This window comes from Onychomys torridus, chromosome 2, assembly GCF_903995425.1.
Source record: "Onychomys torridus chromosome 2, mOncTor1.1, whole genome shotgun sequence".
NCBI classification, from domain to species: Eukaryota; Metazoa; Chordata; class Mammalia; order Rodentia; family Cricetidae; genus Onychomys; species Onychomys torridus.
The window spans coordinates 155,553,543-155,570,993 of NC_050444.1; the positions used below are offsets into that span (position 1 = coordinate 155,553,543).

The 17,451-nt window shown below is 49.3% G+C and overlaps 1 protein-coding gene across 1 annotated transcript in view; it reads right to left on the reverse strand.

Moving 5' to 3' along the window:
* The window catches only part of Fhad1 (forkhead associated phosphopeptide binding domain 1), a 100,542-nt gene that overhangs the window by 66,033 nt on the left and 17,058 nt on the right, over positions 1 to 17,451 (reverse strand). Inside the window, exons 3-5 of the mRNA XM_036178632.1 lie at positions 10,961 to 11,222; positions 7,050 to 7,159; positions 4,114 to 4,368 (exon numbers count right to left, since the gene is read on the reverse strand). Of these exons, the coding sequence (XP_036034525.1) occupies positions 4,114 to 4,368; positions 7,050 to 7,159; positions 10,961 to 11,222 (627 nt within the window). The remainder of the gene's footprint in view (positions 1 to 4,113; positions 4,369 to 7,049; positions 7,160 to 10,960; positions 11,223 to 17,451) is intronic.

The window sequence follows — 17,451 nt, forward strand, 5'->3', positions numbered from 1 at the left end:
ACGTGGGTGCTGGGAATTGAACCTTGAACCTCTGAGAGAACAGCCAGGGTTATAAACCGCCGAGCCAGCTCTCCAGCCTGCTTCTAATTTTTTTGTATGCACTGTCTATGTGGGAGTGGGGGAGGGTAAGGGGCCATGCGAGGGGAAGGTTCCCTTAGGCAGGAAACGACCCTATAATTGAATCTCAGTGAATGTTAAGTACACTTTATTTAAGCCCCCCAAAGTCGTGATTGTTAGATAGACTAATCATGGGGAGACTTAAGTTCCTCATTAGGTTGTTAGGAATTGCTGTTTAGATGTGCTTGTTAGTAGTAAAGAATGCTACCGGAAGTGTTGTGGGAGTTTCCTCATATTTTTACACATTTAACTACTTCCCGTGAGTTTGGGTTTTGTTCGGATCTTGATGCCATTTACTTTTAATTCTTATTATGCAAATTTAAATCTCCTTCACTTTCACTAGTCCTTATTGTGTAAACTTAAATCTTCTAATAAAAATTTTAAATAATGGAAAAGACCCAGGGAGGGTAAATGCCAGTGTGTGTGTGTGTGTGTGTGTGTGTGTGTGTGTGTAGGGGGGCATGGGCTGTTCCCCTCACCATCCTTGGAGCTACACACCAGGATGTGTGCTTTGGAAACCATGGATGAAGAAAGCTCACCTCTTCCTGCTTACCATAAAAGACACCTGCAATTAAAAGTAAGCGTTTCTACAGGGCTTCAGAGACTGCTTACTGGGTAAGAGAGCTTGCTGCACAAGCAGGAGGATCCGAGTTCAGATTCCAGCAACCAAATAACAAACAAACAGCATGGTCAGCACAGAAGCCTGTAAGCCCAGCCCTGTGGGGGACAGAGAGGTCCCTGGGGCTTGCTGGCTCCCAGTCTAGCTCCAGGCTGAGAGATCCTGCCTGCCGCAGGGAAGGAGACTGAGAGGGACAGGTGTTCATGCCCGTTCACATGTGCAGGCATGCACTCTGCACATTCAAAACCAAAAACAAACATGTCTAAGTCTTAGCCTAAATCTTTCTTGTGCAGGACACCAAAGGCATTCTCTAAAGATGGGCTTGGGGATGAGGGATGGGAAGGGATGCCCCTAAGAGGTCAAGGCCATCTGATAGAAAATATTTCAATCAAGCCCCACAGCTTCAGGGTTTCAAATTGCAAACCGTTTTCAGATGTCTTCATAGCCTTCATTACCCAAATAAATATCCAGACTGTCTCTCATTGGCACAAACCCCAGGATGTTTATTGCCTGGTTAGGCGGCATAATAAAACGGGTATTGGATCATAAGAAAGTTAACAGTGCTGGGAAGAATGATTGCCTAGAGGTAATAACCAGCCTGCCAATTAGCACAGGCGTGGGGAGGTGAGCGTGTTCTAGAGGCATGGTGGTGGATGGAAGAGCTTTGAGAGTGAGTCGTCAGGCACATGCTTTCAGGGGACCCTCGATAACACATAAGTAATGAGAGCCATTAATTAACCTGCTGTGCACCTTTGGCTTCTGCCCGAGGGTTCTGCTGGTAATAAAATAGTTCAGGAGCTAAAACATGAGCTGGTGGAACCGGATTCAGATTTAAATCCAGCACATCTTTGGGTTCAGGCAGGCTGTGACAAAATCAGCTTCAGGAAGAGAGGGTTTGTGTGGGCTCACACTTTGAGAGTGCAGACCGCCCTGGTGACAGGAGCAGGAAGCAGCTGGCCATGTGGCATCTGCAGTCAGGAAGCAGGGAGAGATGGATGCTGGCGCCCAGCTCGCTTTCTCCTTTTTATTCAGCCCCGGACTCCAGCCTGGGGAGATGATGCCATCCTCAGTGAGGGTGGGTTTTCTCATCTAGTCCCTCACAGGCATGCCCAAAGGTTGGTCTCTTTGATTCTAGATCTGGGCGAGTTGACAATCATTATCTAACATCACAGGTCTCATTATAAAACATTCTCTTTTGGGCCAGTGATGTAAAGCTTTTTTTTTTTTGCCACCGAGACCGATGACCTGCGTTTTACCCCTGGGATCAAACTCCTGCAAGTTGCCATTTGACCTCCGCATGTGTGCTGTGGCGCGCGCGCACACACACACACACACACACACACACACACTCACATCAAAACCAAAATAAAACTCCCCTTTCAGTTACAACTGACAATAGAAGTGTGATAAATGAGTATGGTTGTTTCTAGATCGTTCCCAAGGGAAAAATCAGTGTTTCCAGAAGTTACTAGCTACTTGAAACAATACTCCAGTTGCGACCTGCTGCCACAGGCAAAGATAGGTGAGCACCGGTCCTAGCTGAGTTCTGTTGCTGTGGTAAACACTATGTCCAAAGGCAACTTTGAGAGGAAAGGGTTTATTTTATTCCGCCATGAAGTCAGGGTAGGAATCCAGGCAGGAGCCTGGAGCCGTGAGTTGATGCAGGGGCCACGGAAGAAGGATGTTTACTGGTTTGCCCCTCATAGCTCACTCAGCCTGCTTTCTTTCTTTCTTTTTTTTCTTTTCTTTTCTTTATTTTCATTTTCTTCTTTTGAGACAGGGTTTCTCTGTGCAGCCCTACCTGTCCTAGAACTCACTCTGTAGCCCAGGCTGGCCTCGAACTCACAGAGATCCGCCTGACTCTGCCGCCGAGTGCTGGGATTAAAGGTGTGGGCCACCACGCCTGGCTCAGCCAGGACCACCAGCCCAGGGTTAGCACTGCCACAGTGAGCTGGGCCTCTCGCGTCAATCATTAACGGTTTATGTACAAAACCAATGTGGCCACACATTATTTCTTTTAAATGTATTGTATGCATGCAGGTGTGTATGTAGGCATATGTATGCTGGCATGTTCACGTGTGTGGGTACACATGTGCATGTGGAGGTCAGTGGTCAGCCTCGGGCCTTATTTTTTGGGAGCCATTGACCACATTTTTTGAGAGAGGGCTTCTGACTGGGACCTGGGGCTTGCCTCTTTGGATAGACTGGCTGACTGGAGAGCCCCATGGCCTGTCTTTACCTCACCTGTGCTGGCGTTACAATTGTGGGCCGGTATGCCTTGCTTCTTTTAAATATTTTTAACTAGAATTTTTAAAGAATTTCATACATGAGTACTGTATTTACACCGTTTCCACCTCTTCTCTCCTCCTCCAACTCCTCCCGCATCCCACTCCCCCTCAAATTCATGGGTACCTCATCTTTAATTATTATTGTTACATCGATGTATGTATGTGTATATATATATATATATGTGTGTGTGTGTGTGTGTGTGTGTGTGTGTGTGTGTGTACGTACTGTAAATTATTGTTAAATAAACACACACACACACACACATCCTGCTAAGTCCATTTAGTGTTGTTCACAGGCACATGTGTTTCTGGTTGACCACTCCATTGATTGCCTGTAGCTCTTCATCTAAGGGTAGGGCCTTGTAAGAGTTCCCCACCCACACTGCTTGCCTTGCTTTTTTACACGGGCTTGGGGATCGAACTCGGGTCCTTATGCTTGCTCAGCAAACACTTTAACAGCTGAGCCATCTCCTCAGCCCAATTGCTGTTATTATAAAACAAGAATTTGGATCTAGTTCCCAGAGAATGGACGGTGCCTGGTTCCTGGAGACCTTCCAAGTGGGGAGTTTCCATTTGACGGCTCTGCTGGTTGGGAGCCAGGGGCCACCTTCAGGGTTTGAGGGGGTGTTGGAGTTGGACGAGCTGGGGATCCTCACTTGTGGGCTAACTGGCTCTTTCAGACTGGGGCAGGATGGGTGTGATGGGCAGTCATTAAGTCAGGAAAACCAGGCTTTGGGGTAGAAATGAGAAGCTGGGCAAGGGGTGTGGGGTCCACGAGGCAGAGCAGATCAGAGTCTGCAATGCTCTGGCACTGGCAGTGAGCTGTGCAAGCTCCAGGCAGCTCCTGAGCGTCTCCGGAACCACCACAGTCTCTTTGTGGGGTGTGTCAGGGGACTGTGGCGGATCGAAAGAATGTTCCCCAGGGCTCAACGCATGCTGTACTGGGAAGCAGGGGCCCTGGTGGCCTTCTGCCCCTTGCCCTCCATGATGCCCCAGATGCCCCTCTTCCAGCTCCCCGCATCCGTACCCCTGGGCTCTACTCTGACGGTGGGGACTCTAGGCTCTGATAGACTAGTTCCCGAGTCCTACCTGGCTCTTCATACTCTCAATCTCCTTCTGCCTGAGATCATTGTCTTCATCCAGGCCCTGGAACTTGTGGACGCACCTGTCGCCCTGCCTGGCAGCGGTGGCAGCGGCAGCAACAGCAGCTGTCTCTGACAGCCTTTGACTCAGCTCGGCCACCTCTCCCTGCAGGTTCATTATTACTGCGTCTTTGTATTTGGACTCCATTTCAAAATCAGAGAGCCGATTGACCTCTCTCCCCAGCAGCATAATGATCTCATCCTGTGTGGGGACAAGAGGGAGGCTTACCAAGGGTGGGGGTGGGTGGTAAGCTTGGCCTGTTTCTACAATATGGAGGAAACAGGGTGTCACTCTGGGGAATACGGGGGTGGCTGGGTGGATAGGCGGAAGGGCAAGGAGACATTTACAGACTGCATCTCTTGGAAGGCCCCAGAGAGAGTAGAGTTGGGTTAGAACCACACACTTGTGCCTCGGTGCTTATAATGGAGCCTCTGAGGCACAGAAACTTCCTTTACCCAGAAAATAATACTTTCACACGATAAACCACAACTCCCCGGGAATGTCAGTGGGCAAGAAGTTTCTTTATAATCATTCTGTGCATTCCCTCCTGAGGCTCGCTCCCGTCCAGGATGTCGGAGGCCCAGCAAAGGTAATTAGAATGGCATTCAATATCAACACATTCTAACTGTAACAAGGGCATTAACTTAATACTTTTTATGTATTATGGAGGGGTCATTTTTTTTCTTTTCCTCTCTTCTAGAATTCTCTGCTTCCTCCGGAAGCCTCCATGAAAATGTATTCAGGGAACTGAGTCTGAAAACAGAATGCTGAATGCCTGGCAGCTTGTGAAAACTCTGGAATGTGGAGACGGTTGGCACCATCTCGCGAGGAAAACAGTGACCAAAGAATTTTCTCTGTTTCCCCAAAGTGAGAGACGGTACCCTGAACCCCTGGGAATGTCAGAAAGACCAGAAAAACAGAACATACCTGGGGGACAGATGATGTCACAGGCATGACAGAGCCTGTTGGTGTTGCCAGCTACTCCCATGTGCTTTGCTCTGGGTTCTTGTGAATGCTTATGTTGCAGCTTCTAACAGACTCTGTGTTCCTGGGGAGCCCCTGCTTCATCCAAAGTGAGACACTCAGGGCCTCTACACTCAGCATATAATATGCTTGGCCATTAGTCATGGCAAAACATTTACTGGGCACCTACTGTGTGCCAGGTTCTGCACTGGACCCTAGATATAAGCAAACCTTTGGGTATGGTGTCCAGCAATGGTGTCTATCTTTCTGGTGAGGTCCCTATGCGCTCATTAAGGAGTGTCACCCAATCTTCCCACGTGGTCTTGGTAGTATTGAATGTCAATCAAGTACCTACTCCCTGTCCCTCCTCCTCATGTCCCTGTGACCCAGGCTGGCCAACCACATTTTCTCAGAGCTCCTGTGTGTGGATTTTAAGATGATGGTGGGAGTCCTGCTTCACTTTGGATCATGGACTTTAAGTTGCGAGGCTTGGGCTTGCCCATGGCTATCCTATCCAGCACAGGAAGCCAGCCTGCTGGAGAATGACAAACTGCAAGAACAGAGTAGAACAGGCTCCAGCGAGTTTCCCAGTGCCGTCACTGAAGAGCCTAGATCCAGCCACGCCCGAAGCTTGCTAGCCTTTCAACTGTCCCGTAAGATTGGCTAGTGCACACTTCCCACCTATTTGTCATCTGTCACTTGTTCTTGAAGGTAGGTGCCTTGGGAAATCAGGGCATAAATGCTCAAAGTAGCAAAAATCATTGTTTTTATTTTATTCCCAGCTTAACAACCTGGTGGATTAAACACGGCGACAGCTACTTTGTGGCTTTTGTCACTGAGTGGTATTTCTACCGTCCACCGAGTCTCAGCTAGCTTGTGACCCCAGTGGACAGATAGAAAGCAGTGGAAGTGATACAGCAAGTGAGCTCTGAGCAGGCTGAGTGGACAGACAGAAGGCAGTGGAAGTGGGACAGAGGGAGAGAGCTCTGAGTAAGCTGTCAAGGTACCATGGTGTCTGCCCTGGCACCCTGGAGACCTGGGGGCTGCTGTGCTGGGGACAGGATGCATGCAGAGAGGTCGCCATTTCCCCCACGTGGTGGAGGACCCAGACCTACAGTTGCTACCACCCGAGCCCACCAGCCCCGCAGTACTCTGCACTGACTGCAGTTGTGTGTAAGCGGCAAGGAACTGGCGGAGGACCATTATGCAAGTAATAGGAGACCGGGAAGGGCGATGGCTGCTTTCAGCCACTAGATTTGGGGGTGGCTTGCTGCAGGGTGACAGACAAGGTGGCTTCTCATCTTACCACAGTGCCTCCCAGTCTGGCCTCAGGACACCAACCTCTGACCTGTCTCCTGGTCCTAGCTACAACTCTCTAAGGCTGTGATCCTAAGGAATCCCAGTTTCCTGTTTCCCACATGCAAGAACTCCTGGAGCTCAGGCCTGGTCTGTAAGGAAAGGGAGGCATTGTTGGGCTGTGTTTTGTTGTTGCTGCTTTGTTTAGAGGCAGGGTCTCACGTAGCCCAGGCTGGCCTGGAGCTTATTATGTAGCTCAGGATGACCTCGAGCCTCTCACCCTCTTGGTGCCACCTCTGAGTGCTGGGATTACAGATGTGCATTACCTGCCTGGCTTATGGCCTGTTGGGGACCAAAGCCAGGACCTTGTGCCTGGTAGCAAGCCCTCTATCAGCTGAGCCATGCCTCTCCAGGCTTCTGTTTTTGCTTTCAAGCTTTGGCTGATGATGTCATTAGGGGCTCAGCCTGGCTCACAGCAGGTGCTCAATAAACTGTGGACACAACTGTCTATTAAAGAAGAAGTGGTTCCTTGGATACAGGACACAGAGAGGAAAAAGTGACAAGTTATCTGTGGTCTCTGACTGTTAGAGCACTGTGTCCCCCAACCCCCAATGCCCCCTCACCTTGTCTTGCTGGCCTAAGTCCTGGTCCATGAAGATCTCGGTGGGAGGCATCGTCCCGGAGAGTCCCTCGACCACGCATTGCTCTGACATTTCCATGGCGCTGGCCCACACTGTGTGACATCCACAGAGAACAAAGCACAGTGGGCTCCCAAGCTTAGAGGGGCCCCATACACTGAGCTGTCATCATGGTTCCCCCTGAGAGTCACATCACTTTTCACTCTTTGAGAAGGGCCCTTGTTATATAACCCAAGCTGCCCCAAACTCACCACGTAGTGCAGCGGGGCTCCAAATTCTCTGCAGTCTTCCGGCCTCAGCCTTCTGAATGCTGCGGTTATATGCGTAAGCCCTACACCTTGCTCTGTGGTTTACATTTTCTCTGGCGTTGTTGTTGTTAAATTATTGTTAGTCAAACAGGGTCTCACTATGTATCTCTGGCTGTCCTGGAACTCTCTCTGTAGACCAGGCTGGCCTCAAACTCACAGAGATCCTCCTGCCTCTGCCTTCTGAGTGCCGGGATTAAAGGCATGTACCACCATGCCCAATCTTTATTATTTTTTAAACTTTGTGTTTGTGTGTATGCCTGTGTGTTCCTGTGGACATGTCTGTGGGAGGGTGAGTGTGCACATGTGTACAGATGCATATGAAGGTCAGAGGTCAACATTGGGCATATTTCTACCTCCCTCCATCTTATTTTTTGAGACAGGGTCTCCCTGAACATGGAGCTCACTGTTTGGGGTATTCTGGCTGCCATGGAGTTCCAGAAATCCTTCTGTCTCTGCCTCTCCATTGCGGGGATTACAGATGTGCACTACCCTGCTTTTCATGGGTTCTGGGGACCTGAACTCAGGTTTTCATGCTTTGGCAGCAGGCTCTTTACCCACCAAGCCATCTTCCCAGTCACTTCTCTGACTTTATTATTATTATTTTAAAAGATTTATTTATTTATTATATATTCAGTGTTCTGTCTCCATGTATCCCTGCAGGCTAGAAGAGGGCACCAGATCTCATTACAGATGGTTGTGAACCATCATGTGGTTGCTGGGAATTGAACTCAAGACCTTTGCAAGAGCAGTCAGTGCTCTTAACCTCTGAGCCATCTCTCCAGCCCTTTTCTGACTTTAAAAGCATAGAGCAGTGTGTATGCTGAGAGGCAATGACATCTCTGTGGAAGGAAGCAGTCTGACTGGCCATGAAAGGATCTACCTCACCTCTCTTCTTCATCACTATGTGGCCTGTCAATCACTGATGCATTCTTCTCCGCTGCATAAAGACCTGGTGACTGTGAGTGGGTCATTAACCCTCCCTCTGCGTTTGTGTCCACATATATAATTCAGTGACTTTAACAGTCTCTATCACAGAGGGCTATTATGAGACAAATAAATAAGATGTAGAGTAGGGCTGGCTCTGGGACCAAACTGGGCCTTGAAATGCACTCTGTAGCCCAGGCTGGCCTTGAACACATGGCAATCCTCCTGCCTCAGCATCCCAAGTGTTGGACTTACAGACACGAGTCACCATGCCCAATGCTTTGAATATTATATATTATATAAAAATAATAAATATGCATTTATTATTTTTAACTATATGTAGGCATGTGTGTCTGCATGTGGGTATATGCCTTTGAGTGCAGGTATCTGAGGAGGCCAGAGATATTGTATCCTCTGGAGCTGGAGTTATATATGGTTATGAGCCACCTGATATAGGTGCTGGGAACTGAACTCCAGTCCTCTGCAAGAGCGGCCAGTGCCCAGCACCCCCTGAGCCATCTCTTCAGCTCCCTAATGCTTTTTTAAAATAAATTTTTGGGGCTGGAGAGATGGCTCAGCAGTTAAGAACACTATCTGCTTTTGCTGCAGACCAAGGTTCAAGTCCCAGCCCCCACATGGCAGCTCAGAACCATTTCTTACTCCAGTTCCAGGGCGTCTGGTACCTTCTAACCCTCTTCTGGCCTCCTCAGGCACAGCACTCATTTGCTACCCAGGCATACGCACTGGCAAAACATCCATGTACATCAAATCAAATGCAGACCTAAACAGAACATTACAGATAGAATTAGGTGAAAACTCTCTGCAAAATTCTTTCTGTTGTTAGCACTCAAGGTGGAGGTCAGGGCCTCACAGACCTTCATCTATTGAACTGTACACCCGGGCCTCCTCTTTTTTATTTGGAGGCAGGATCCTGCTAAGTTACCCAGAGTGGCCTTGAACCTACACTGTAGCTCAAGCAGACACTGAACCTGCAATCATCTTGCTTATGCTTTCCAAGTGGGACCCACTCTGTATGTTTGAGTCCAAATGTTGGGGGATGACAGGCTGCTTCCAGAACCTGGGTGACTCATTTGATGATAGTGATGTTGAGGGCGATGTCCATTTGCTTACTCCCAAGTCCCAACATTTCACAGTGGTAATTATAATTTTAGTGATGGAGAAGGGTGACTAGGCGAAAGGTCATGATCAAAGTCAGAAGCAGAAGTGGAGAGCACCAAAAAATGGGCTGTGGAGTTGAGGCAGGGAAGGCAAAGAATGATACCTCAATCAAGCCACCTGGAGGAAGCCTGGGGACCGATCTGCTCTGTTGCTAGGGCTGCTGTGGCCAAGAGACAGGAATGGACAGAATGTCCTATATCCAAGTACCCTGAAACTTTTGAGAAGGGGTTGGGATTAAGAGTGGGTAGTGTCCTGCTCTTATCCCAAGGCTGTGTGTTTCCGGCCCTACAGAGCTGTGAGGGGGCAGTCCTGGAGATAAGAGATAACATTATAGAAAATGGTACATTAGACTACAGCGGATGTAGCTACCCTCTGGGGAAAGCACTTCCTTTAATAAACTTCACTTTCTTCTCACCTGCACTGTACTAACACATTTTCACAACTTACCAGGGCAATCGGGGTTTCTGTTACCAACATTCCTGCTCATCTACAACAAAAGGAATCGGGTAGATCCCCCTAAACTCTGTGTCAGTGAACTGTACAGGGAACGGCAGTGTGGACTGGGGCTCTGGGGCAGTCTGGGAGGCAAACAGGACCTTGAAGGAGGATCCAGCTGTTACAAGAACACAGCTGGTTCCTAACTGTTTTCTTATGTAGGCACACACTAGGTAGACCAGGCTGGCCTCGAACTCACAGAGATCTGTCTGTTTTTGCATCCTGAGTTGTGATAAAAGGTGTGCGCCACCACGCTCAGCTTTATTTATTTAAGAAGGTTCTCATGTAGTCCAGGCTAGCCTTGATGCACCATGTAACCTAGGGATGGCCTTAATCTTTTGACCCTCTATAAGTTACCATGTCTGGTTTTGTGCAATGCAAGGTTTCAAAGCCTTCATGCATACTAAGCAAACACTCTGCTGATTACATCCCCAGCCTTCCCTCTTTATTTGAGTAATCATGTTGTTTTTTTTTTTATATTTTATGTATTTATCTTAAAGATTTATTTATCTATTAGGTATACAGTGTTTTGCCTGCATGCCAGAAGAGGGCACCAGATCTCATTATAGATGATTGTGAGCTACCACGTGGTTGCCAGGAATTGAACTCAGGACCTTTGGAAGTGTAGCCAGTGCTCTTACCCGCTGAGCCATCTCGCCAGCCCCTGCCCCATTTCGTTTATTTTTCACTCTGTGTGCATCTGCATGTACATGACCTTGTGCCCCATAGCATGTGTGAGGATGTCAGAGGACAACTTGCAGGAGTTAGCTCTCTCCTTCCACCTTGTGGGTTCTGGGAGTCAAATTCAGGTTGTCAGACTTGGTGGCAGGCCCCTTTACCTACCCAGCCCTTTTGCCTGCCTACAGTTATGCTTTTTACAACCAGTTATGGTCCAGTTTTAGAGTCCGAGAAAAGTGAAAAACAAGACCAATCTATCGATATCCATGGCTTTACCCTTGCCAGAAGCATCCCCCAGAGCCCGGTACATACCTTGCTTGATTACAGGGGATTTGGGGTCCATCATAAAGGAAAACATCTTCCCGCTGGCACTCATGGGCCTCTGGTGAGGGCCAGGCGGGGCCATGGTGGGCCTGGGGCAACCCTGTGACCAACTTCTATGCACTGTTGTTGGCTGGATGCCCTGGTGGAAGGGCATGTGGGGTGGCGAGGATGACTGGTGTGGCTGCTGTGTGGGCAGAGGTGGCTGCGGCCTTGGCCAAGGTGCTGGGCCCCTCATCCATGGGCAGGAGACCTGTAGGGCAGACAGGAGGCTCAGAGGAAGTGGCGTTCAGGTCCAGCATCGCTTGTCCTATGACTCAGCTGGCGAGTCACTCTCTCCAGGAAACCTTCTTGCATGCTCCTCAAGTTCAGGACAGTGACCTAGCCATGGAAGCCTAAGTCACCATCATACTCTGCCAAGAGATCCCCATGTATTGGTTCATTTAATGCATTGATGTCAATGACCCTGAGGCCGGGCAAGATCATGTTGTAAAAATATGATGTGAGAATCCAGCTGCTGCTCAGGTCTCGACACATGCAGGTCTCCTTCTTCTCACGGACACTGACAGACACCTAACAGACTCCCAGGGGCCAAGGTCTCTCACCCAGAAGTGAGTTTACATCAAAGGGGTACATGCACTCTGCTTCCTGCCTAGGAACCAGAGAGCCTGGCTGCAGGTGTGTGCTATGAAACCTTCCCATCTTCAGGAATGTGTAAAAAGAGACTTCGTTTTTTTGCCACGTGGGCTTGATTCCTCTCTTCAGAGCCCCCACCATGCTGTCAGTCTCTGGTTCTGGGGCCTGAACTCTCCTTAGAGTCCAGGTCATCTTGTTGTGTCTCTGACTGTCCACGGTGTTGGTAAACTATTCTAATACACACCACACCTGCAATGATCCATCTCAGTGCCCTCTCCTCTCCCAAGCCATTGATACAGCAGGGAGCTGCTGAACTGATGGGATATCAGCCTTCGGGGACTAGGACCTCCCCTTCTCTCTCACCCCTTTATCTGTAGCACCTAAAATGGGTACTAGGTGTGTCATGCTGGGTGTAAACAGGGGCATGGAAAGAAGAGTGAGCAGGTCACTGAGAGTCAGGTCAGCTCCAGAGACCCCCCCCCCACCACGACCCAGACAATTCTTCCATCCACACTGTGGTCCCTCTATAGGTCCCAAGGCTGAGAACTCAGGGGTTGGTGTGGGACGCTGCCTCATCCACCTTCATCCTCAACCTCCCGAACATCTAGTTCCGGCAGGTGCTTTCTAGACACCTCATATCTGGGACCCAATGAAGGTGTCCATGGCCATCAGTGGAGATGCTGGCAAGAGCCTTTCCCCCAGGAGAGACGTTAGGATCTGTCCTCTCAGGAGAGTCCACGTAGTGTGGGGCTGACGCAGAACTTGTAATGAGGCTTCTCCCCCGTGCCTTGTCATTCGATGATGACGGCAACAGGGCTGTGGTCTGCTGCTCTGGGCTCACCTATTCCCACAGCAGCCCTTGGATGAGTCACCCAGGCTCAGGGAACATTAGTTAGGGCTCTGGATCTCACAGCCTCTCTCTCTCTCTCTGTCTCTGTCTCTGTGTCTCTCTCTACGTGTGTGTGTGTGTGTGTGTGTGTGTGTGTGTGTGTGTGTGTGTCAGAGAGAGAGAGAGAGAGAGAGAGAGAGAGAGAGAGAGAGAGAGAGAGAGTTTTCCTGTGTGAATGTGCATGGAGGTCAGAGGTCGGCTTCCTCAATTGCATCTCTATCTTAATTATTTTTTGAGACAGGGTTTCATACTGAACCTTGCTGTTTTGGCCTTACAGATCCCCACAGCTCACTGGGCAGTCAGTCTGGTTGAAACAGTGAGACCCAGCTGCAGGGAATGACCCTGTCTAAGGTCGACAGTGATGGAGGAAGACACCCAATGTCAGCATCTGGCCTCCGCACATGAGTGAGTGCACCTGTACACACATGAGTGAGTGCACCTGTACACACATGAATGAGTGCACCTGTGCACACATGAGTGAGTGCACCTGTACACACATGAGTGAGTGCACCTGTACACATGAGTGAGTGCACCTGTACACATGAGTGAGTGCACCTGTACACATGAGTGAGTGCACCTGTACACATGAGTGAGTGCACCTGTACACATGAGTGAGTGCACCTGTACACATGAGTGAGTGCACCTGTACACATGAATGAGTGCACCTGTACACATGAATGAGTGCACCTGTACACATGAGTGAGTGCACCTGTACACATGAATGAGTGCACCTGTACACATGAGTGAGTGCACCTGTGCACACATGAGTGAGTGCACCTGTGCACACATGAGTGAGTGCACCTGTGCACACATGCACATACCACACCCACTCACACTCTGCCCCACCCCCAAGACAGTGACAGATAAAACTTCAACAACACAGAGGAAGAGTGTCATATTTGCAGCCACGACATGTTCCTCCACTGTATGGAAGCCAGTATCAGATTCAGCAGAGATGTCCATTAAGAGTTAGGGTTGTTGGCGGACATGTGAGGTCCCCTCCCTGGTCCCATCTCACTTCACTTTTGTATTACTCATAAACGTAAGCATGGATCCCGCCAAGATTTAGGTTACAGACTTACTTATGTGTCTATTGTCACCATGAGCTGGGGTAGGGATCTGAGTGCTCAGCCAAAAACCCATGGTAACGGTTGCTGAGGCTTGGTGCCATCCAGGAGTCACAATAGCAAGCGTCTGTGTAACTACTGCTTGTAAGGGACACGCTGTTCAGTCTACCAGTAACTTCCATGCTACCCATGCAGGCTTCACTTTTCCCCAGAGCTACTGATTAAGCACTGACTGACAGACTGCTGGCTGAGCCCGGCACCTGGCATCCTGCCTGGCACTCACTGATGGTGTCTGCTGGCCCACCTGGACTCAAACTTGGCCAAACAGAGTGGTGTAAGCAAGAGGGTTCTGGCTGGTTCTGGGGCGGGGGCAGGGAGAAGACACGCTGAGCCCCGGGCAGCTTGCAATAGCAGAAAACAGAGACACACTGAGGGACGAAACAAGAGGAGCTGCGAAAACAGTTTAGGTGTGTTGCAGGGACAAGCACCCCACCTGAGAGAAACACCCAATGACCAAGGCTAGACCAGTTTGAGTGACAGAAAGACACAGGGGCTGGGGAGATGGCTCAGTTGGTAAAAGGCTTGCTGTGTGGAAACACAAGAGCATGAGTTCAACCCTAACATCCATATAAAAAGCCAGATGTGCTGGCTCACACCTGCAATCCTAGCACCGAGAAAGTGGAGATGGAAGGGTCCCTGGGACTCCCTACCCAGCCAGTCTAGCCCAGCCAGTGAGTTCCAGGCTAGTGAGACACCCTGTCTCAAAATAAGGGAGTCAGCATTCTAAGGATTAAGATCAAAGATTCTAAGGATTAAGATCTGGCTTCCACCCATACCCTCACATGTTCTGAAGCCACACACCCTCTCCATCAAAATAAATGACAGCCAATTGTAAAGCAAAGAATAAAATAGACACCTGTCCTGCTATATACAATGGAGTAAAATAAACAGCCGGGGGAGAGGAGGAGGCTTCCTTTCAGAGGAACTCAGGTAGGTGGAAATCTCTGAACAGGAATTCCCTGTGGGATGTTCCTCTGTAGTACATAGGTCCCCACGGAGGCTGAGCTATGACTAGTGACTTGCTACTTGCTTCTCAGGAGAAACTGACTCCACCACAGAAAAAGCTGGCAGGCACTGTCCTCATCAGTGAGAAGGAGACACCCATGGGAGTCAGCAGACCATGGGTGCCCTTGAGAGAATCGGGCAATGAGGACATTTCACCTTGGTGGGTCAGGGCTTTAAAAGCCTTGACCCTGGTGCTTTTGGACTAGGGGACAGTCTCCAGGATGCCTGGCCAGGACTGCTCAGGCCCACCAATGAGAGATGAGAAAATGTCATATAGTAAGGGGTGTGGTGGCTGAATGCAGCTTAGGTCCTGGCTGGGATGCAGGCCCCGAGGTGCAGTTAGAGGAATGAAACCGAGTGGACCCTCTCTTTGTTTGTATAGTTATTGGGGGCGGGGCAACTGGAAGCAGTGTTATTAGAACTCTGGTACCATGACAACCTCTCTGTAAATTCAAAACTATGTCAAAATAAGGCTAGTGTGTGTGCGTAGGCGCGCGAGTGTGTGTGTGTGTGTGTGTGTGTGTGTGTGTGTGTGTGTGCACGTGTGTGTGTGTGTGTGTGTGTGTGTGCACGTATGTGTGTGTGTGTGTGTGTGTGTGTGTGTGTGTGTGTGTGTGTGTGTGCCAGAAGACAACTTTGGGTGTTGTTCCTCAGGACCCATTCACTTAGTTCTTTTTTTTTTTTTTTTTTTTTTTTGATACAGTTTCTCATTGGCCTGGCCTGGATCTTCAGAGGAGGCCAGGCTATTTGGCTTGTGAGCCCCAGGAAATGACCTGTCTCCTCTCTATCTCCTCAGAGCCGGGATTGCAAACTTGCCACCCTGAGGATCAAATTCAGTTGTTTTTTTGTTTTGTTTTGATGGGATCACTTGACTCTCTATGTAGCCTTGGCTGTCCTAGAACTCCTTACGTAGACCAGGCTGGTTTCAAACTCACAGGCTACCCGCCTCAGCCTCTTGAGTGCGTGTGCCACCACACAGGGCTGGGATTCGGTTCTTCACGTTTGCAAAGCAAATACTTTATCAACTGAGATAGCCCCAGGCTGTTTTTTTTTTTTTTTTTTTTCCTTCCTTTTTTTAGATCTTTAAGCTACAAGACCAATCTCAGGTGGGCCTGAGCTGGAGGGACATGCAGGGAGGCCGAGGGTGGAGTACAACCCCCACCCCCAACCCCACCCTCCTGCCAGCATGTGCTCCTCAGCAACAAGTCAGGTAGGCTGCCAGGTAGGCTGGACCCTGAAAGTGCAGAGTCCACACTAGGCCAGCAGGGGGTGCTGTTTAGTACCTGGGCAAACAGCCTTCCTGGGGTGGGTCCATAATTTCCAATGGGGTAATAACTCTAAACTCCACCCCTCCAGGAAACATTATGGTAGGACTTGCAATCTGAGACACCAAGATTATACTTCGCATAACCCAGAGGTGCCAAATTTTATCTTTAAACTTTAGAGCTTAAAAAAGTGAACGCCTTTGGTTTTGCTTATTCTCAAAACCTTTCTTTTGGCCCTCTTCTCCCTGCATCTGGCTTATCGTGTTTTCTCATCTTTGTAAGTCTTCAGGTTGAAGCCTCTCCCTTCCCTTTCAAGTATGAATTCCCTTCCAGGTCAGTCCACTAAATGAGAAAAAAAAATCAGATAGAAAAAGCCCTATACTTTTGTAAATGATCATCCCTATCTGTAGCCTTTACCTCAGTTCAGACTCAGTGAACATGGGCACCACTGCCATCTGAGAGAGGTAGATTAAAGCAGTCGTGTAGGGGCAGCTGGGTTAAGCATGTGACCACAGAAAAGACAAGAAGCTAGGAGATGATCCCCAGGGCTCTGTACTCTCTCTCTGGTCCCCCAATCCCAGCCTGATGTCATCTGTATGGTCTGCAGACAGATACCACGCCTTGCCTGAGGCTGTCAACTGTCCCAGGCCCTCCCTTTCTGGTCTCTGGAACTTTCCTTTGATATAATAGGCCTTGGCCCCAGGATTCCATATGCATCAGCAGATTCCCCCAGAAGCTGTCAATCTCAGTGTGGTGGAAAGCACAGGGTGGGCTGAGGACGACGTTGGTCCTGATCGTTTCCACCAGCCCTCCAGTCCTGTCACTCCATCCTGTTGCAGACGCCATGGCCTTCTGCAAACACCACCTCCTTGGGATAGATGGCGCCTGGATGGGAGCCTCCGGCTAGGCACCTGCTTCCTTCGGCATCCTCCTTGGAGAAGACTTTTCCAGTGGAGAAAGTGGATTATTGCCCTTTTCATCTCTGGATCCTGATAGGAACGCTCTGCTCAGCTTCTTATTGGAGCATCCATGTCTTCCCATGGTGGGTCCTTCAGCCCATCTTCTGGGCAGGGCTGGGCTGTACCTGAATCTTTCTATGGGAAAGATACCTTTCCTTCTCTCAATTCTATGCATTTGTGTGGTGTACAAATGCACACACTTGCTCTTTTATTTCTTCAGTTTTTCACGTGTGTATGGTGCTCACATGTGTGTCCATGCCTGTTCGTGTGTTTGTGAGTGTACACACACAGAGGCCAGAGTTCAACATCAGGTGTCCTTTACAATTACCCTACTCCTCTTGTTTTGAAACAGAGTCTCTCGCTGAACCTAATGCTCATCGGTTCGGCTATCCAGGCTGGCCTCCACACCCCGCTTTTATATGTCAATGCTGGGGACCAAACTCACTTCTTCAGGCCGGGGAGATGGCTGAAGTCAAAGCACTTGCCACACAGTGTAAGGACTGGAGTCTGAATTCCCAGAACCCATGTAAATGCTGGGTGGGCATGGTGGCCCACTGTAACTCTAGCCTTGGAAGGTAGAGTAGCTGGCTACTGAGAGTTG